Here is a 22,269-nt window from a genome sequence, read left to right on the forward strand (position 1 = left end):
CAACTGTCACACCTCGTCTTTTCCGTTATGTCAAGTAAAAACCTAACTTGATTGGCCTATAATGTGTTCGTTTCACTCCCGTTTCCGTTTTGTCACCCATCCATTTAAGGCTTCTATATTGCATGATCTTCTTATGTTTTCGCTTCTCTCCCTATCCAACAGACTTTTCCCTGATATTCGTCGGAGTATTTTCATCTCTGTTGTTTCTAGTAGTCGTCTCGTTTTAGATGTGTCAGGTCTTGTCTCCGCCGTGTATGTCAATATAGGTCTATAGGTTACTAGAACTTATTATGCAAAGCAAAATCCGAGGAAAGAAAAATGTGGGAAGACGAAGAATATGCTGGCTTAAGAACTTAAGGGAATGGTTCGAATGCAGTAGTGCAGAACTATTTAGAACGGCAGTCAACAGGGTCCGCATAACCATAATGATTTCCAACGTTCGTTAGAAGATGGAACTTAAAGAAGAAGAACTTAAAAATGTCAAAATTTAGTCTATTCAGGGCCTGGATTCCGTGCACTGTAGATATCTACAGTCGCCTTCTATCGATGTCACGTGTCATGAAAATATTTGAATTTTTAGCTTTAATTGAATTATTTTCTAGTTTTGCTAGGTTATACTCTAATTGATTCTGAAGTGACATTTAGTAAAACAAGAAAATATTTGAATTAAAACTAAAAATTCAAATATTTTCATGACAATTGCCATCGACAGAAAGCGACTGTAGATATCTACAGTGCACGGAATCTAGGCCCAGTCTAGTAAACCAATAAAATAGTATTTTTGAATTCAAAATATTTTACCAAAAACTAGTTTACCTAGCTTGAATTTTATATAAATTTTTTATATTTTATATAATAAAAGGTACATATAGGAAAAGTCAATCAATAAGGAATGTACGTAATTTCCCCCTTATTGCCATATTCTAAATTTGAAAAAATATATAGGAAATAATCAGATTTTTTTGACGTGCCATTGCTATTACAGCGAGCATTTCATTGGCTAGAATTAGTGACGAGGTTATATTCATAGATATAACACAATAGATTAGGCCAGTTTGAAAAATAGCGTAACGCGGAACAGTTCGGGTCGGTGGTCTATCTATCTCTCTCTATCGGCGCTTAGCTTTCTCTCTCTAGCATATGATGGCCGCCGCCTGTGTGTCACTGTCGTTCCGTTATTCCCACCTCTTGGTAGATACGCTCAAACTCGCACGACAGACAAAGATAGCTAGACCACCGTACTTGATATCGGCGTTACACCCCGATGCATTGAGTGGCATATGACTAGCCTGATCTAGTTCTGTTATATCTATGGTTATATTACGGTATTATTATATTTGGTGAGATTGTAAATAGTAACTGACGTCTATCATAATATTGGAGGTTAAATATAATGTCAAATTATAGACCATTCCAGAGTGACGTCATTTGACAGCGGCTGAGGGGAAAACATCTTGTAAACAAAGTACGTTTAGGGCCGATTGTTCAATTGGAGATTATCTTCAGATTAAAAATAATCTTCAATTAAACTTAATATTGCGTTGTTCAATGCAAGTTTAACACTTAACCATCTGTTAACAAGAGATTATCTTAATCGCTCAAAAACGAAGGATTAACGGTGTTAACTAAAGATTTGTAACCTTACTTTCTGGTTTTAAATTAAATATTTTTAAGAAAATTCCAAATTGGAACAATCATAGTTATTGCACTAGTTAGGTATATGTATGTATTTTGAATTGTTCTTTCTATATATTTTCAGTCGTAGATAAGATTTGCAGTAATAATGCAGTAATAATCTATTACAATTTCGTGTCTCTAATAATAATGGCTATTTCTCTTTTATTTTTATGACAGAGATATGACAGAGGACGAATATTTCTTAGCTGTTTTTAATATAATATTTTGACTTTAAAAAAATGTGTTTCTTAAAAAATTTATATTATTATAAACCAGTGATATGCACATATAGCCAGTACAAAAATAAATTAGATCTCTCAGTGTATAGGTACTTATGCTTTCTACAAATTTATGCATGATAATTATTAATTATTTATAAATACATATTTCCAGAAGTTTGGCTTTTTTTCATTATGTGTAAAAATCAGGTAAAAACAAATTGGAAAAACTTTTAATGAAATTTTTGTGAAGGAATAGGAATTATTTTTATAAGCTAAAAAATTAACATTACTATTTAAACATGTTTTTTACGCTGTTGTTGCTGATGTTTTTTTAAGTTAGCAGTTGTACTTTTAATACTTTCTTCCATTTTAAATATGTTTAATAATGTAAATTAAAATCTCTGTCAGTAGTAGTTGACATGTACTAAACACTACATGTCAAAAATCATTAACTTTATAACACAGAACACATTTTTATGTAGGTTTTCGTAATAAAGTTTGTTCCAAGTCGTTAATTAATAACTGGCAACGTTGTCGCCGCTTCAGTACTCGGGTTTAATAAATCCGAAAGTTAACTAACATTGAACAACTTCTTAAAAAATAATCTTTAGATTAAATTTAATTACGGTTTACTTAATCCATGAGTTAACTACTGATTGAACAACTGGCCCTTAGTGCAGAGAACCATGGTTTAATTTAAAAATATGATTAAAATACCAGCGCTTTGTTCAGTTGTAAAGTGTTCCAGTAAAGGTAAAAGAGATAAAGTGAGTTTTTTTAGAATACCAGCCGCATTTAAAAATCTAAATGTTTTAAATGCACTGTCAACAGAACGACGGGAGTTGTGGGTCAAGAATACTGATTTTCTGATTATGCCGGGTTTTTGCATCCCCTGTGATGGTGTCGATATCCAATACTTGACATTTTTGTAGTTAAAACCACAGAATTTTTATAATATAACAAGAAAATAGCAAAGATAACACTGAAAACACAATATTGCCCCTCAGCGACGCTGTCAAAGTCACGTGACCTGGAATGGTCAATTGTTTTCAAATTATATTTTATTTATTTAGTTTATATTTTAACGACAGTTTATTTTTTAACCAACTTCACTTTCCTTTCCCTATCCTTGATTGGTTCCTGTTATATGGTAGGTTTAGTTAGGCGTTAATTTTAAGAAATGTTGCTGGTTAAATGGACACAGCTCCCAGAGGCCATGAAAGAAGAAAAAAATAAACCAACCAATTATCTGGCACAAGCACTAGTATGCTCGACAAAAGTGAAGAAGATAAACAAACAAATATCTTACATACCCTTCTATAGAACAAGTCAGACACTTATAGTACAGATAGTTATCTTTGTGTCACACTTTTAAAGACGTTGTTCTGTAGCTATTTCCTTGTGGCATTTTTATAATATAATCAACTATTTTCAATGGGAAAATTAGCTACAATTTTACCAAAAAAAAAAAATGATTTTTTAACGTTTCGATGCTTAAGTCGGGTGTCGTTGTCAAAATACAAAATAATACTAAATTAAACAAAAATATTGTTGCTTAGTAAAGAATTCTTTTAATAATGTATTTAATCTGACTCATTTATATCGGCAATTCAGACATGTATTATACATTTTAAAGTAGAAGACTTTAAAATGATATTGCCAATATTGATAAGTTGCGTTCCTGGGACGACTTTACTAAAAGATAGTTCATTTGATTACATGAAATCAACTCAACTCAATAATATCCGTCACAAAAAATCATAGCACGTGATCTGCATTTAAAAAGACAACCAAATGCAACGGTGGCAGTAAAATTCTCGCGTTAGAGGCTCCATAGTAAATCACGAGAGAAACCAAGAAAATTTTTTTTTAATTAAAAAAAAAACACTTTTAAAATAACTTTAAAGACAAAGAGAAACAGTGTAGCCGGTTGCTAGGTTGGTAAATACATATTATAGGTTTTTATTTGGCAACAGCGCTTTCCTGTTAAACTTGACAGTAGCGAAAAAACTAATATACGAGGAAAAATTTGTTAAATTTTTTTGTCGTCAAGTTTGTAACGGTGGGTTATTTTATTTTTTTATTTTTTTTTTATTAAACACAAGCTGTGTTTAGACTACTGAAATCTGGTCATCAGTTGACCAATTATCAGTTCTTCTTTAACTTATATTACTACATGATACATAATCTAAGATCTTAACCCTATGGTGTCCTCTTATTTTTTTTAACAAGTATGAAATTTTAAAACTAAAACTAACACAAAATACAACACTATGCTCTGCTTTTACACTAACACTTTACACTAACTCAAATGGTTTTCTTCGTTTGAGTCTTCTTTCTAGCCCAGTATTATCGAGGAGCTGGATGGCCTCGATGTTTACATGACTATGGAGCCGTTGTTCGTGACTACCTGCCATCTTCTTGAGAACTTTGTCTACATCTTCCATCTCAAGATCCTTGTGGAGGTCGACATTTCGGATATACCAAGGATCATTAACGATGTTCCGTAATACTTTATTCTGGAATCTCTGGATAATCTGAATATTACTTGAATTGGCACAGCCCCAGAGTTGGCAACCATACATCCATACTGGTCTAAGTATTTGTTTGTATAAAAGTATTTTGTTATATGTGGACAATGCAGAGTTTCTTCCCATCAGCCAATACATTTTTTTGTAACGGATACCTAATTCTTCCCTTTTCTTTTTAATGTGGACTTTCCAGCGAAGCCTTGCATCAAGTGTGATACCTAAATATTTTGCAGAAGATGCATATGGTATTTGGGCATCATTTATTCTAATTGGAATGTTTTCGATTCTTTTATTTGTAAAATTGACATGAATAGATTTAGATTCATTTAATTTGATTTTCCATTTTTAGTCCAGTTGTGTATTTTATTGATTGCCGACTGTAATTTTTCTGCTGCTTCTTCGCTGGTATCACCTACTGCTAAGATAGCGGTGTCATCTGCAAATGTGGCTATAGTATCATTTTCCATTTCAGGTATATCGTATGTGTATAACAGGTAGAGAACAGGACCTAATACGCTTCCTTGAGGGACTCCTGCTCTGATTTCTTTTAGATCAGTGTACACGTCTTCTTGCTTAATTCTGAAATATCTGTCAGATATATATGATTGTAAAATTTCTGAATATTGTTTAGGCATAAGAATTTTGAGTTTGTAGACTAAACCTTCATGCCAAACTTTGTCGAAGGCCTTAGCTACGTCTAAAAAGATTGTAGAACAGACTTTCTTTTCTTCTAATGATTTCTCAATTATGTTAGTCATTCTGTGTACCTGATCAATCGTAGAATGTTTATTTCTGAAGCCAAATTGGTGGTTTGGAATCATTTTTTCTCTTCTATTATTGGTTTTATTCTTTTTAGCAGAAGTTTCTCAAAAAGCTTCGACATCACTGGTAAAAGTGATAATGGTCTATATGAAGACACTTCATTTGGTGATTTTCCTGGTTTTGGTATCATTATAACCTCAGCTATTTTCCATAAATTTGGAACATATCTCAATCTAAATGCAGCATTGATGATGTTGGTCAATTTGACTATGGCTTTACGAGGCAGGTTTTTTAGTAATTCTCCAGTAATAAGATCATATCCTGGTGCCTTCTTAGGATTTATATTGTCTTTTATTTCATCAGCTACTTCCTTCGGGGATGTTGGTCTGATTCTCTCCTCTGTCTGATTAGGCTCTATTGATATTTGATCATTATTTTGGTCATCATGCGGTTTAAATGTATTTTCTAAATATGTGGCAAATCTCTCTGCCTTTTGCTTATTACTTCTAGCCCAGCTACCGTCTTCTAGTTTAATGGGTGGAGAATGGGTTACTGGTCTTTTTAGCCTTTTTGTAGCTTTCCATAGAGAATACTCTGTGCTACTATTATCCGTCAACTCTCTCAGGTAATAACTGATTGACTTATTTTTTATATTTTGAATCTCTCTTTTAAGTTTTTGACTAGCATTGTTTAAATTTGTTTTATCTTGGGGTGCTCTGGTTTGTTGCCACTTCCTTCTAAGTTTTCTTTTCTCTTTAACTAACTTTTTAATTTCTTTCGGATAGTTGTTTCCTTTGACGTTTGATCTTATAGTAGGAGTACTTTTCCATGCTGATTTTTGTATATTTTGTACAAGCAACTCAACTTCCTCATCTAGTTGTTCAGGTTTTTTTAATGGTACTGCTAGTTCAATTCTATCTTCAAGGATTGATCTAAAACTTTCCCAGTCTGTTAGTTTATTTGTTAGTATTGGGTTGCAATCCTTTCTGATAATCGTGTCACTCACAGTGAGTATTATGGGTGAATGATCTGAATTCATATCCCAACCTTCATTAATATCTACATAGTTGGATGAAATATTTTTAATAACAAAGAAATCAATTAAGTCCGGTATTTTGTTTGTATCTGTTGGCCAATAAGTCGGTCTACCTGTTGATATTACTTCACATTTCTGTTCTTTTATGGCTGCCAGTAACTCTTTTCCTTTAGTTGTTGTTAATCTTGATCACCATTGGGTGTGCTTTGCATTAAAGTCACCTCCAATGATATATCTTTTTCGCAAACTTTTCAAGTATTCTACATACTGTTCTTTTTTAATGGAATGCCTAGGGGGGCTATAAATTGAGCTTACATTAACTTCGCAATTAGTTTTGAGTTTGACACATACCGTAGTTGCTTATATGTGTTCTGTTTCATATTTTAGCTCCTCATAATGTTCAATAGTATCTTTTATTATTAGTGCGCTGCCTCCTTTGGCTGCATTGTCAGGATGTATAGTGTGGTATACCCTGTATCCTCTAAGCTTTATAAAAGATTGTTTCGTGAAATGTGTTTCAGCTATGAGACATAAATCAACTTCTTCTGTATCTAGGATAGTTTGCAGTTCATTTTTATGTTGTAGAAGCCCATTGGCATTCCATTCCATGATTCGTAGTTGCTTAGCCATTTCGAATTTTCGGTATAGCTCCTTTAGCGCTATGTTCCAATCTAGTAACGCGTATATCTATTTGTGTTATTTTGTCATCTATCTTGATGAGTTTTTCTAATATTATTTTCAATGTATTCTCGGTTTCCAATTCTTGATCCGTTTGTTTTACATTATTAACTACATCACTGTATTTTCTATTTGCAGTGACGTTTTGTGCTTTTGGCTTTTCCTTCTCATTGACCCTTTGTGGTGGTTTTGGTAGACTGGCCTTATTTGTTCTCTGATTTCTTAGCTTTTGTATTTTTTTGGCTACATAACATCCTCGGTAGCTTGCAGGATGATTTTCACCACAATGGATACACTTTGGTTCCTCTTTTAGTGGTTTCTGACAATCTTTGGTAAGGTGCTTACCGATGCATTTAACACATCTTGGTTCCTTATTACAATATTTCCAGGTATGACCATAGGCCTGGCATCTTTTGCACTGTGGTACCAGCTTCAAGCTCCTTAGTGGTTCAATTTCTACTCTCATGCTCAAAATGTCAGTTATTCCAAAGATTTTGTTTATATCTTCATCCTGTCTGAACGTCAGGATGAACATATCAAGAGGTTTTTTAGTTCTCCACTTTAATTTTTTATCAGCTTGTATAGCTTTGTATCCTCTTCTTTGTAGCTCCTTTACTATGTCATTAGGCTGATTGGAATGATGTAATTTCTTAACCATTACTCTGATTGGTCTTTCTTGTTTATTTTCATATGTGTGATAGGAAAGTTTACTCGTGTTTAAACTGTTTATTAGTTTTCTATACTCATTACTGTCGGGTGTATTGATTTTTATGACTTCACTGTTTATTATTTTCATGGTGAATTTAATACTAGCATTAATACGGTGGGTTATGATGGCATTAAATCTAAGACGTGCAATCCTAATTGTTTGGCTTTTAGTTTACCTATTGTTTTTTATCATTATAAGTAATTCTAGCATTTCCTTTTAGCTGGTATTGGAGCTGGAACATCATTATTGGTACTGAGTTTTTTGCCTGTAAGTGCTGTTACTCTTTCAGTTGTTATGTTAGTCAGTGCTGTAGGAATACAGTCAGCAGCTACCGCAGGATATACGTTAAATCATATTGATTTGTCACCGAATTTCTCTGGGACCCTTCAAGCAATCTGCAATAGCTGTGGAAGTGGTTTATCGATCCTTGCACCATTATCAGTTCAGTTCATTGTAGGTGATGATGAGGTAAGTTGTATGTTTAAAATAAGATCATTTATTATAGACCTCCGGATTTCAAAACGAAGTTCAACAACGATTTTATCGCTTATGCCTTTTTGTACCTAAACTGAAAATATCATATGAGATATAGCCCGGTAAATGAACGGGAAATACGGCGATACCGTGTAATTTTCAGTTTCAACTCCGAATTGAATGAAAATTTGGATTTAGGTTCTACTTATCCTCAACTTTAAATTTGAACTTGTGCCGTTGTTTGGATTTATATGGGCGGTGACAGTCACCCCCTCTCAACAACGCGTGTTTAAAATAAGTCTGTAAATAGATAAATTGACTAATTCTAATGACTTAATTCTAACTTTTATTCTATGTAGTTTTTTAAGTCAATACTTTTCGAGTTATTTGCGATTGACAATGTTTATTTTTCGACAAAAAAACCACGCTTTCGAGCGGATTTTCGCAAATAACTCAAACAGTAAGTATTTTATCGAAAAAAAATTGTGTATTCGTGAAGTCTATAGATCCTAGAAGCAAAATTGTAGCTTATGAAAAATACGTTTTTAGTCGTCAAATTCCAAATCTAATATTTCAACCTGATATAACACAAAATAACGTTTCGGGAAAAACCCAGTAAAACTTTTTTTAAATTTTTTAAAAAACGCTTTATTTTTATTTTTTATGAAAGTTTCTAGCATCAAATCTAAGTGAGTTACGCTCTACGTGGTTTCTTTTTTTTTTATTAAAAAAATTTTTAAAAATCTTCCACTATTTAGCACCCCAAATTAAACTAATCATTGCTCTTTACTTTATTTCTGTATTTTTTGTATGATCTGTAGGTTTCACCGGTTTAAAGTGCCTATTTTTGAAACGGTTATAATCTTGAACGAAAGGGAAATGAAAGGGCTTGAACGAATCACTAATCACGAGTGTATCAAAACTTTGAACAGCCATATCTTAACCAACTTTTTTTTGTCAGAAAAACAAAATAAAACTAACTTGTTTATAAACGCAAAACCTACATTTTTTTTACTTTTTGAGATTTTTCGTATCGCTAATACTTTTTAAGTTATTTTTAAAAAATAGTATTTTTCCAAAATTTTTAGAAAAAAAATTTTTTTGCTATAAAACCAAATTTTTTTAAAAATAAGCACTTTGAACCGGTCAAACTTACAGATCGTATAAACAATAACATACATATAATGGTAGGGGAGCAAAGTATGCTAAATGTGCAGTCACTCGAGCGCTTTGGAGACCTATTGGGTTGTGAAGAGTAGGTCCTAAAACCAAAAAAATTTAAGTAACATTTTCCATTTTAGTGGGCGCTTGCCATTTTTTAATTTAATTTTCCATTTCCAACAATCCTTTTTTCCGATTATAACGCCATCTATGCATAATTCGGAAAAATGTTTCGAATAAAAGTTACTTATTTTTTCGTAAGGAATCCAAATCTGCAATAAAAAATGGGGGCTCCTATTTAAGATTTTAAAGTAACCCCCCACCCCACCTCCGTGGGGGGTCGTGTTTGGTGCCATTCGATAGATTTTTTAAAAATATTAAATAAGTGTATTTTACAGTTTTTCGATCTGATGTTCATTTCGCGAAATATCGCGGGATTCGTAATTAAAATATTAAATTTACCCCCAACCCCTCTCCGTGAGAAGTCGTGTTTGGTATCATTCGATAGCTTTTTAAAAAATATTGAGCACATATTTTTTAGTTTTTCGATCTGTCATTCATTTCGCGAAATATTCGCTTCTTTCTTGTGAAACTTTGGGACTCGCCCATTTCCTTACGCCCGGCTCAAATCGTCAGATTTTTGAAATATACACTATTTTGCATGTACTTAATTTACCTTATCTTAATCTGACAATTTCGAGTTTTTTTAAGGATAGATTTTTTTTTTCGGGCCCCCCTTAACGAACTCCCCTGTGTTAAGAGCCAATATATGGTAGATGTATATATGCAGGGTACCAGGTTTCTCCCTATATGATAATCTGACGCGCTCGAGTAACTGCAAAAATCCCCGCTTGGGCTCCCCTACCATAAAGCAGTAACGATAATTTTATTTAGTGTGCTAAATCGGGGGAGATTTTCACGATCTTTTTTACAAAAAAAAGAGCCAACTTTTTTTGAGCTTAAATGGCTTAGTTTTGATGCTGGAGACTTTTATAAAAGATAAAAATAAAGCTTTATTTAAGCATTCTAAAAAATTTTAATAAGTTTTTCTCGAAAATTGCTTCATTTTTTGGTTATTTCACGTTGAAATATTCGATTTGGAATCCGACGAATAGGAACGTATTTTTTATGAGCTGCAACTTTGCTTTTGCTGGATCTACAGACTTCACGAATACACAATTTTTTCGTTTTTTTCTATGCTACATTTTTCTTAAGAATATTTTTTTTTCGATAAAGTTATTAGTTTTTGAGTTGTTTGCAAAAAACCGCCTGATAACGTGGCAAAATACACATTTTCACCGAAAAGTATCAGCTTAGTTAAAAAACTATATAACAAAAGTTACTTAGAATTAGTCAGTTTATCCATTTCCGGACTTATCTTGAACGTATGTTTCTTCACCCTCCAAGTAAAAGCAACCAACGGCACAAGTTCAACTTTGAACTGGAGCGTGTAGTAGAACCCAAAACCAAATTTTCATGCAATTTGGAGTTGACCCTGAAAATTACACTCCAAAACGGTCATTTACTGTAGTGGAGTCACTGAAGGTGGATATGAGCTGTTACCTCCGATTTCGTTGAACCTCCATCGATTTGCATGAAAATTGGTGAGTGGTTAGAGGATATCTTAAGGAACAAAGGTGACATGGTGCCAACTTGCGCTTTTACCCTGGGGTGGATGCCACCCCTCCTCGGTGGTGAAAATTATTTTATTAAAAATAACCCCACAATTCGATAGAGGGACAAATTTCAAGCAAAATTTGTTATATAAACTTATTAAAATAAATCAATACTTTTTGAGTTATTAAAGATCAAAGGTTTTAATTTTTCTTGAGAAAAATGCAGGTTTTTAACCAATTTTTCATCAATAACTCAAAAAGTGTAAGTTTTTACAAAAGATTTATTATTATCAAAATTGAAGCTAATAAAAAATAAAATAAACCCCTTATTAGAAAAACCTTTTAATGTTAACTAAAAGTGATAATAAATAAAGTTAATAGGTAATTGAATGTATATTTTTTTCGGCGAGTAAAAAACTCTAAGTATTCAAGCTGAAATAACAGGAAATAGATGCATTTTATGACATAAACTTATTAAACATTTTTGTCAAAGTACTTAAAAATATCTATCAAATGAGCCCCCGAACATGTTGATAGCGTTAAAATTTATGCTCCAAATTTTTTTCAAAATTTATCTTTTAAATATTTTTCCAAAAAATGTTATTGTTTTTTTTTAATAACTCCGTTCGTGTTTACGATATCAGGATCATCTAAAAACTGTTTGAAAGTTAATTCCAAGTGCTATTTAAGCACGTTAAAACTATTTTTTATACCCCTTACTTTTTTAAAATAAAAGGTTAAATGACCCCGGTTGCATGGTTCCCACAGCAAAATTTAAGATTTAAACGTTTCTATCTCGGTTATTTTTTACCCTATGGAAATAGTAAAACAGGTAAAATATTTGGCACAGAAAAAAATAAAATTTGGTTATATATAATCTTTTACATATACCTACTGAGTATTTTTGGAGATACATATTATCAAAAGAATATGAGAAATACAATAATTTTAAAAAGTATGATTTTTTTAAATTATATCTTTTTTAAAAAAATATGCATTCTAAACCGATCAAAATTATCTAAAACATTACTTATGCTAATATAAAGAAGTTCTTGTAAGGATTACTATAAACTTTCATTTTTGTGGAAATGGCCTATGTTTTATTTTTCACTTTTTCCTAAAAAATTAGAAACGCTTCTTTTATTTTCATTATAACTTGATAAATTTTGACGCTATTACGCTAATGTTTAGTAGGAATATTTTATACATTGCATCGTTTTTCCGTTATTTAAGCTTGAATACTTAGATTTGATTACTCGTTGAAAAAAATACACATTCAATTGCCAATAACTCACTTTGAACTAACATTAGTTTAGTTCTTTATGTAATAAGGACTGTATTAAATTTTTTATTATCTTCAATTTCAGTAATAATAACTTTTTTGTACAAGCCTATAGTTTTTGATTTATACGTGAAAAATCGATTTAAAACATGCATTTTTTTACGAAAAAATAAAATCTTTGGTCTTTAATAACTCAAGAAGTGTTGATTTATTTTAATAACTTTATATAACAAATTTTGCTTATAATTTGTCCCTCTATCGACTTATGGTATTATTTTTAATAAAATAATTTTCACCCCCGAGAAGGGGTGGCATCCACCCCCAGGGTAAAAGCGCAAGTTGGCATCATGTCAAAGTGTCACCTTTGTTCCTTGAAGTACCCTCTAATTACTCACCAATTTTCATGAAAATCGATGGAGGTTCAACGAAATCGGAGGTGAAAACCTTCAGTGACTGCACTACTGGGCTAATAAGCGAATTGAAAAGACAATTTAGAGTTAAACTAAGTTCGTTTTTCTGAAAATCGAATATTTTTCTAATTTCCCATATCTTTTCTATGGTAAAATTTTTGGTTTTCACGCCCTACCATTACATCTTCTTCTGCAGGTTGCCTATCGTAAAAACTAACAAACTTGAAAATTGTGGACACTCACCTATTAATATTACATGTGTAGGTTATAATTATTAACACCCTTAGTGCACCAATAGCCCTTTTTTGATTTTCTTTACGAAAGAAAATTAAGTTTTTTCGCAGATTTTTCTAGGAATCCCCACAGTTTTCACATATTTTACTTTCTCTGATTTCATCTTCTAGTATGCTCAAAGGTATAAAGGATAAAATCGTGGCAAAACTTCTATTGAAATTTGACGGTCTATTAGATAACTTAGGTATTTCACGATGATGTGGCACCTATACTTAAAGTCTGCTAAGCTTTATTTTTAAACCAAGAGGAGTAAACTAAAAAGACTGATTCACACCCAAGAAAATCACTAGAAATATCACCAAATACATCTTCTTTTTTGGTTGATCATATCGGCCTTTGATGGTAATCCATAGATATTATATTATACTAATACGTTGCTAAAGAGTTCTAAAAACAACTGTTTTTATAATTAAAAACAGACTAAAAATCTAAAAATTAAAGGAATAACACAGAAAATACAAAAAATTTCTGATATAACTTAATTATTAACCTATGAAATGTCAAGAGTGTCAAAATTTTATAGATGTCATCAGTGTCCAAATTTGATAACAGTTTGATAACAGAGTAAACTTGACTGAGGTTGGACCAATCACAAACAAGCTTTACGGCGCGGGAAATTTGAATTACTCCTCTTGGCTTAAACACAGACTATAGTCCGTCGAGTTACTTTTGGCATTCTCACACTAGCCTAAAGTAAATCTTAGGGCTTCTATACTAAATTTACAATCAAGATGCAGTAGAAATAAACAAACCAAGACACCTTAAATGCTACTAATAGGACCACTCCCGATAGTACAGGAAGAAACTCTTTTCACCTCGCAATTTTGACAGAATGGATCGAGTTTCTTGAAAATTTAAGAATAAGTAGTGGATAGTCCAAGGATCAAAATCTATATGATGCCGAAAGGCGCTTTTACCATGGGGGTGGTTGCTACCACATCTCGGGGGTGGAAATTTTTTATTATGTTTTGACCACAAAGTTGATAAAAACATTCATTCTAAGCAAAAAATGTTTTATACATTTTTTTGATGAAATTCACAATTTTCGATTTATTCGCTATCGAAAGTGTTAGTTTTATATCGAAAAAATCAATATTTTTCGATATTATACTCATTTACGATTCACTCAATTTTTGCCGTAGAAAAAATATTTTCAAAACAAATTCTTGGGAATAAAATAACCTACAATTTCATATTTAAACATTTTTTTGTATCTCTGATGCTAATCTTTCTATTCTGAAGAAAATGGCATTTTTTACCAAACTAAAAAATTCGTTATTCGATATTCGTTATTCGAAATTTAAATACTGTTTTTTGAAAACTAATCATTCTAAGCCAGTCAAACTTCTAGAATCTATTAAGAATACATAAATAAAGAAGAACGAATAAGGCTAATGACTAAAAACAGCACCAACTTTCATTATTATGCTTCTAATTTAATTTCACCTTTTTTTTTTCAAAAAAACATATTGATTTTTTAACCGTAACTTTTTATTTTTTATCTTAGAAAGTTTAGTAAAAAATAATTTTGTAGGATTTTATAAGATCTATAAGGATATTAAAATTAAATCCTTTTAAAATTCTTAGTCGCACAAACAGCTGACTTTGAAAGGGTTGGTAAAGGTGGTTTTTGCATGTTATTACAAGTTTTAATAATTGTCAATAGCTCACTCAATTTTTGCTGTAGAAAAAATTTTTGCAAACCATCTTCATGGAAAATAAAAAACCTTTAATTTTATAATTAAACATTTTTTCGTATCTCTCATGCTAATCTTTTTATTCTGAAGAAAAGGGCATTTTTACCAAATTACAAAAATTCATTATTCGCTTTTAACTCCATTTTTTTAAAATTAATTATTCTAAGCAGGTCAAACTTCTAGGACCAAACTGTACATAAATAAAGAACATCAAATGAGGTCAATGACTAATTTAAATTAGGGTGGTGATTAGAAGGTTTTGTCGGATCACTTTTTCGCTAAAAAAAAGGGACTAACATTCTTTTCATTATAAGTCACTTAATTTTTGAGATAGAGACTTTTTCTTATTTCTGGAGATGGGTATTTTTAAATACTTTAAATTAGTTTAAACAAGTTATCCTCGAAAAATGCATAGTTTTCCTGTCTTTTGACTTTGAAACTACAATATTTTTAGCATTTGACAAAGAAGAGCTACATATATAAAGTATAGCTCGATTACTATTAGTCGTAAAGAAAATTGGAAAAATGGTTTTGTTTATTTTTTCAAAAGGTACATTTTTGTTAAGCAAAGTTGTTTTAATAAATCTAAAACTTTTTGAGTTATTAACAAAAAAGTGGTTAAAAACATTGATTTTTTCGATATAAAATTAACATTTTGGATACCGAATAAATCGAAATCTATTCATTTTATCAAAAAAATGTATTGAACGTTTTTTGCTTGGAATGAATGTTTTTACCAACTTTTGCGGTCAAATTATAATAAAAAATTTCCACCCCCGAGATGGGGTGGCAACCACCCCCATGATAATAGGGCCTTTTGGCATCATATAGATTTTGATCCTTGGACTATCCACTACTTATTCTTAAGTTTTCAAGCAAATCGATCCATTCTGTAAAAATTGCGAGGTTTTGTGCTATTTTAAGCTTCATTACTTGGACTACGAATCATAATTTACAATATGTATAAACTTTGGAAATCATGATTTGGGATTTACAATGTATATACATTGTAAATTATGATTCGGGAGTGCTCCTAGTAGCATTTAACGTGTCTTGGTTTGTTTATTTCTACTGCATCTTGATTGTAAATTTAGTATAAAACCCTCATCTCCAGATGACTATCTGTGCATATATTGATCCGCTAGGTTCAAAAGCTTTTATCTTACACAATGCAAGAGTTCATTAGTCTCTGCCTGAAATAATCTCCTATATACCTGGATCCCGCGTACCAATAAAAGTTGGTTAATAGCAAGCTGAAAATTTGTTAATAGCTTAACGGGGTCTAGTCGGACAAATTTTGATGTGTGTAAACACTGGAACAGGGGAAGTTTTAATTGTGGAACGTGATTTTAATTGTTGAACGTGTTAATCTGACAAGTTTATGATTGTAAAAACTAGCAGGTTGTTTTTATGTTTATTCAATAGCAAACTTTATATAATATATGAAAAAATGTTGGAAAAATGACAGGAATTATATTGGTAGTAAATAGCAGCTGTAACAAACTAATTCCTTACGATACGTCCCTGGAGGGTGACTGTAGTTATGATCGTCAAACGACACATGCTTTTGCAAAAGTTCTGTGTTTTGGGAAGTGACCTGAATAGGGTGTGTGTGGTCTACTCTCACCGTAGTTTTTATCTTTGATACTTAGCAGATGCTAAAAGGAGAGAGACAATATTATTTGGCGTCTGTTTTTGGTTTAGTTAGCATTGAGATTTTGTACCGTAAAGGCGAAAATACACCATTTGTTCGATTATCGTGATTTTCATTTTAATAAACCCTAAAACCTGAGATAATTACCTTAATTTACCTTTACAATGTCGCCCAAACGTAGTGACGTTTACTTGAAAATTACGGGATGAATCGTGTTTCGGTAGTTCAAACGAAAAATCGCATTAGAAAAGTGTGGTTCAGCGATAATAATTATTAAATTATTCAGCGTGGACCCCTTTCGCAACGGTGTTCAAAATATCGCTAACTCAAAAGTTAAAAACGATTAAGTGCTTCGCTATAAATTACTTTTTCATATTCTGACAATAATTCGTTTCGGTAAAAAAAAACTAGTAAACCTATTGTTTGGTAACAAGTAACAAAGTCAGTAATTATAGTATTGGACATCCGCTTCGGCATATAATAATAAGTCGACATATTGTTCAATAGGAAAAAACATTGGATGACTGAAGAAACTCTCAACCTTGTAGAAGAAAGACGAAAACTTAGAAACGGCACGTCAAATTCAATACACAAAGAAATAGAGATAAGTCCCATAAATACAACTATTAAACACGTGCAGAAGGGACAAAAATAATTATATAAAAAGCATATGTGAACAACTAGAGGAACATGCTGACCGCCAAGAATCTAGAAAACTTTTCTCCAAAGTCAAATATCTAGCGAGAGAATTCAAACCACATCATCAAAGATAATAGTGGAAATACCATAACAAACCCAGACGGTATCGCAGAGGTTTGGAAACAATATTGTGAATTACTATTCTCTAACAACGAGCTAGACCATAATACAGAGAAAAGAAGTTATGAAAAAGAACCTCAAATATTGAAATCTGAAATTGAGTCGGCAATAAAAAAGTTAAAATGTAGAAAAGCACAAGGAGAGGATGGAATAACAGCTGAAATACTCAAAGAAATGAGAGAATTAGGGACAAAAGTAATGCTTAGAATTTGCAATGAGATCTGGAATACTGGAAAGTGGCCAAATGACTGGGGTAAACTCACGTTTATTCCCATATTCAAAAAAGGTTATCCGACAGATTGCAGTAATTACCGTACAGTAGCGTTGATTTTTCACGCGAGCAAAGTACTTCTAACAATAATCAATGAAAGATTAAAATCCATTCTCTTACCGCAAATTCCTCAAGAACAATGCGGATTTGTCCCAGGTAGGGGAACAAGAGAACACATTCTTAATATTCGTCAAATTATCGAAAAATCTCGAGAGTTTAACATAGAAACATATTTGTGCTTTGTTGACTACTCCAAGGCCTTCGATAACGTAAAATGGGATAAAATGTGGCATATACTTAGAGAAATGGGTACGTCAGAACATCTTATCTATCTATCACAAGCACTTTATGTAAATAACACCGCTAATGTAAGAGGTAATAATGTGACTTCAAAAAACTCCAAATTAAAATCTGGAGTGCGGCAGAGATGTATAATATCCCCCATACTATTCAATGTATATTGAGACGCATGATTCGAGAAAAGATTTCTAGAGATTCCGTTTCCACTTTACGGAGCTGCTTACAGCAGCACGAAATGTTGAAGTTGTATTTGAGAGACCTTGTTCTAACAAGCACGAAGCCACCCACAATCGAGAATCGTACGAAAACCATCCGCGATCTAGCTATTGTGGTGCTCCCGGTCATTCTGAGGATGAGTGTCGAAAATTACGTGATCGACAATCTATCGATCGACCTACGACTTCGAAAGAAACTGCGAGTTCTTCGCGTACGGACGGTGCTACCGTCGGAGCAATTACTTCGAATTCGCCGCGCAATAGCCTAAACACCCCGTTAAAGTGTAACAGTTGTGGTAACCCGGGATTTATTAGGGCTAACTGCTTAGAGTGTAGTCATACGGAAGCATCCGCGATAGATTTTTCTTCCGTAGACCTAGCTCTAGATAATGAACGAGCTCGACCCAACGAAAGACGATGGAAGAATGCCTTCAGGATGGGGGGAGAGCCTGCCGGCTATGCTAATACGGGAAATAGCGCACCAAATTCACTACCACTTTACCGGGTGTCACCTTCCAAGAGAGAAGTGCTTGGGACCGAGTTGGATAGACCCTTGGGGGAAGACATCGTCGAAGAATACGGAAGTGTTTTGGCCGCGCCGGTTGTATTAGTACCGAAAAAGGATGGCGGTACAAGACTTTGCGTGAACTATCACTGTTTAAACACCATAACTAGTGGCACGGATCCGTTATGTGACTTGCGATCGGAGTATCAACAAGTGAACGTCGTGGAAGTTAATCAGGGAAAAACTGCAGTGATATCGAAACGGTTACCTCCGATAATCGTGAAGGAAGCTCCAACGTGTGGTATTATAATATCACCCTGTACAAAAGATGTTTGATTGAAAGTAAAGCATATCATAAATTGTCCGCCCTTGACCAAGGCCGACGCGTGAGGTTGCAAAGTTCATTCTAATATATAAGTAAACGCCCGATGATATCATCATCATTATTATTTGTAGTAGTAATGTAAAGGTAGGTCGTTACTGTGATATGTAAACAATTTATTATGGTTAATCGTTGATGGAGTTAAAAGTAAATATAACGTATTTGAACCAAGAAGAGAGTTTTAATTAATTGGGACCTAGAAAGCAGTAACAACACACTTATTTACGACATGGCGTTCCTGTAAACTAATTGGAGAATCTTCTGTAAGGAACAAAGATGGCGGCACCAGCTTGGAAACGAAGACGGCGAAAACTGACCAGGACCCAGGAAGAATATAGGACCCCAACCCAGTGAAAAGACAAAGTGTTAAAATGTAAGTAAGAAATTTAGTCTATCTTTATTGAAAATGCTTCCCTCGGTTTTTATATACATATTATTATTGAACATTGAATATTTATCTTTGCTGATTTTTGAATAATTTATGAAGTATCGATTTTTTTTAAGAATATCTATGAATTTTGAAACATGAACTGATTTTTGAATTGAATATTTTTATCGAAGTTTATTATATATGCTATTCTTGAATTTTTATTGAATTTTGAATCTTTATTGAATTTATTTGAAAAATCTCTATCCGATTTCGATTTTTAGTACGGTTATTTTTGAATATTTTATGGAATATCGAATTTTTTCCAAAAATTTCTATCGAAGTTTGAGATATAAACTTATTTTGAATATTTTTATCTAACTTTTGCATATGCTATTTTTTTATTGACGAATATGTATACTGTTATTGAATTTTTATTAGCCAGTTGCTTTTATTATTGATATTTATTGATTCTATAGATACATTTAATCGATTTTGTGTTAAATTTTGTATGATATGAACCTGAATTAATATTTTTTGAGTGACAATTGATATTTTTTTTAATAAATAATGATTAGTGATGACATACGATAAACATTGCTATAAGCAAGATATATATTTTTAACGAACCGACCTGAAGAGTCGAGATAAGGAATCTGGAGAACTATATAGATAAGAAGAAGAACTAACAATATTATAAGCTAAATATTATGAGGCAACTTGAGACAATAAGAAACTCACGGCTCTTTTCAAATTAGGAAGGTACTAAGTGATTTATAGAAGCTTGAACGCTTATTAGAGACCCACTCTGTGTTTTGAAGGGTACCTATTTTATTCATGATTATTCGTGAATAAACAACGGCCTCAAAGCAAGGGATTGAGGTGTGATATTTTTAGAAGAATTTTAACCGCATAAAATACCTATTTCGTGTTTTGAGTTAACTATACCACCTTAATGGTGCGTACAGATCAGGGCGAAAATTCGGGTTAATATTGGCGGAGAACTAAGACATCCGAGTGAAACCTCTTTTATTAAGGTAAAACGAAGGTATCGGAGCTAGTATATGAAGTGATGATTATGATTTTATATGAAATGATATATGAGATAAATGATATATGATTGTTATATGAAACATGTATATGAAGATGAATTATATACACTGTAGAAGTGCTATTATATGAAGAAAAATTAATTATATGAGTTATAGTACCAGACAAGAAGAAGAGAGAGAGAAAAAAAGAAATTTTATTAAAATATGTGGGAAAAATGAAAGAAGGAACATAAAATTTGTCAGAAATGTTAAAATAAAGCAGAATTAAGAATAATATCAAATAAGTAGCTAATCATTGAATTATGTCTATGAATTAAAGTTGTAAATTTTTTTTCTCTAAAGTAACGTAAATTATAAATAACTTATGTTTAAATGTAGATAATGAATTCAGGTTAAATTTTCGTGGAAAAAGGAAGTGTTTGAATTAAGGATAGACAATATCTTACAATAGTGTTAGTAGATAGTAAGCAAAGGGACACAAAAAGTGGAGTTCTTAGAGAGATTAAATCTTTATTATAGGTACAAGAGAGTTATTAGAAGCTTTTTAGAGACACATTAGAAGTTTTTTAGAGAGATTAAATTTTTATTATAGGTACAATATTTTAAAGTTAGTAAGGCGTATATAAATAAATCAAAATAAGACTGAAATAATAAGATGAAATAGTAAAGTAACGTTAAATTCTTTTTTTATATACCATTTAATAGAAGTTTAGGTAATATTTAGCTTAGCTTAGGAAGTATTAAATTCGAGATTTTATTACAATTAGATTAGTTACGGCTTATAGGCACTAAAAGACTATTTAAAAGTTAGGATCAATTTCATTCACTGTGGACACTGTTTTGATGAAGTGAATTAGTGAACGAAAAAAAAGGACGAAAAGACACGACGTGATAGTACGTGAACTAGTGATAGGTTATAAAATACCAGTTTAGTATAGGGAAAATATAAACTTTTGTGTAGAATAGGATTTTTTTACCTATATAAGTAATATAAGGTATATCTCCTAAAAGGCGATGATGGACAATCAATCTCATTTTAAAAATATGTAATTTTAACAAAACGGGGAGGTGTGGTATTATAATATCACCCTGTACAAAAGATGTTTGATTGAAAGTAAAGCATATCATAAATTGTCCGCCCTTGACCAAGGCCGACGCGTGAGGTTGCAAAGTTCATTCTAATATATAAGCAAACGCCCGATGATATCATCATCATTATTATTTGTAGTAGTAATGTAAAGGTAGGTCGTTACTGTGATATGTAAACAATTTATTATGGTTAATCGTTGATGGAGTTAAAAGTAAATATAACGTATTTGAACCAAGAAGAGAGTTTTAATTAATTGGGACCTAGAAGGCAGTAACAACACGCCTATTTACGACAAACGCCCGTAGTACCAAGACGAAGACGAGGAAGAAAACTGCAACCTCTGCTGTCCCCTCCTCTAGCGAGTTCGATGCCAGGGGAGGGGGAAATTGTAACAAACTAATTCCTCACGATACGTTCCTGGAGGGTGACTGTAGTTATGATCGTCAAACGACACATGCTTTTGCAAAAGTTCTGTGTTTTGGGAAGTGACCTGAATAGGGTGTGTGTGGTCTACTCTGACCGTAGTTTTATCTTTGATATTTAGCAGATGCTAAAAGGAGAGAGACAATATTATTTAGCGTCTGTTTTTGGTTTAGTTAGCATTGAGATTTTGTACTGTAAAGGCGAAAATACACCATTTGTCGGATTATCGTGATTTTCATTGTAATAAACCCTAAAACCTGAGATAATTACCTTAATTAATCTTTACACAGTCTAATTTTTACATGAGAGTTTAATGAAATGGTAAAAAATTAATTGGAAATTCCGTCCGACAAAATACATGGGACGTTTTTTTAGTCTGGCGTTCGAAACCTTTAATGGAGAAAACTGACGGAACGTGGCGCCACATTCTTAGTGAAATAGAAAAATGTAACAGAAAAAGATAAAGACTGAAGACGTGATTCAACCCAACGTGAAATAGATTAAACGCAACGTGTGATAGAGAAATTTCTGTCAAAATTTGGTATTTATGACCCTTAAGATATTACCAAATGCTAAAATTTATTGTCCTGTGGAACGTCTCGTATTTTGCCACAAAGCCTATGGTACGATCAGTGTCGTGGTA

The 22,269-nt window shown here is 32.3% G+C and overlaps 1 protein-coding gene across 1 annotated transcript in view; it reads left to right on the forward strand.

Moving 5' to 3' along the window:
- Positions 1 to 22,269, forward strand: part of LOC114332091 (putative inorganic phosphate cotransporter) — a 147,504-nt gene that overhangs the window by 106,077 nt on the left and 19,158 nt on the right. Inside the window, exon 7 of the mRNA XM_028281800.2 lies at positions 7,835 to 8,082. Coding sequence (XP_028137601.1) covers positions 7,835 to 8,082 — 248 coding nt within the window. The remainder of the gene's footprint in view (positions 1 to 7,834; positions 8,083 to 22,269) is intronic.

The sequence above is a fragment of the Diabrotica virgifera genome, chromosome 6 (assembly GCF_917563875.1).
Source record: "Diabrotica virgifera virgifera chromosome 6, PGI_DIABVI_V3a".
NCBI lineage: Eukaryota > Metazoa > Arthropoda > Insecta > Coleoptera > Chrysomelidae > Diabrotica > Diabrotica virgifera.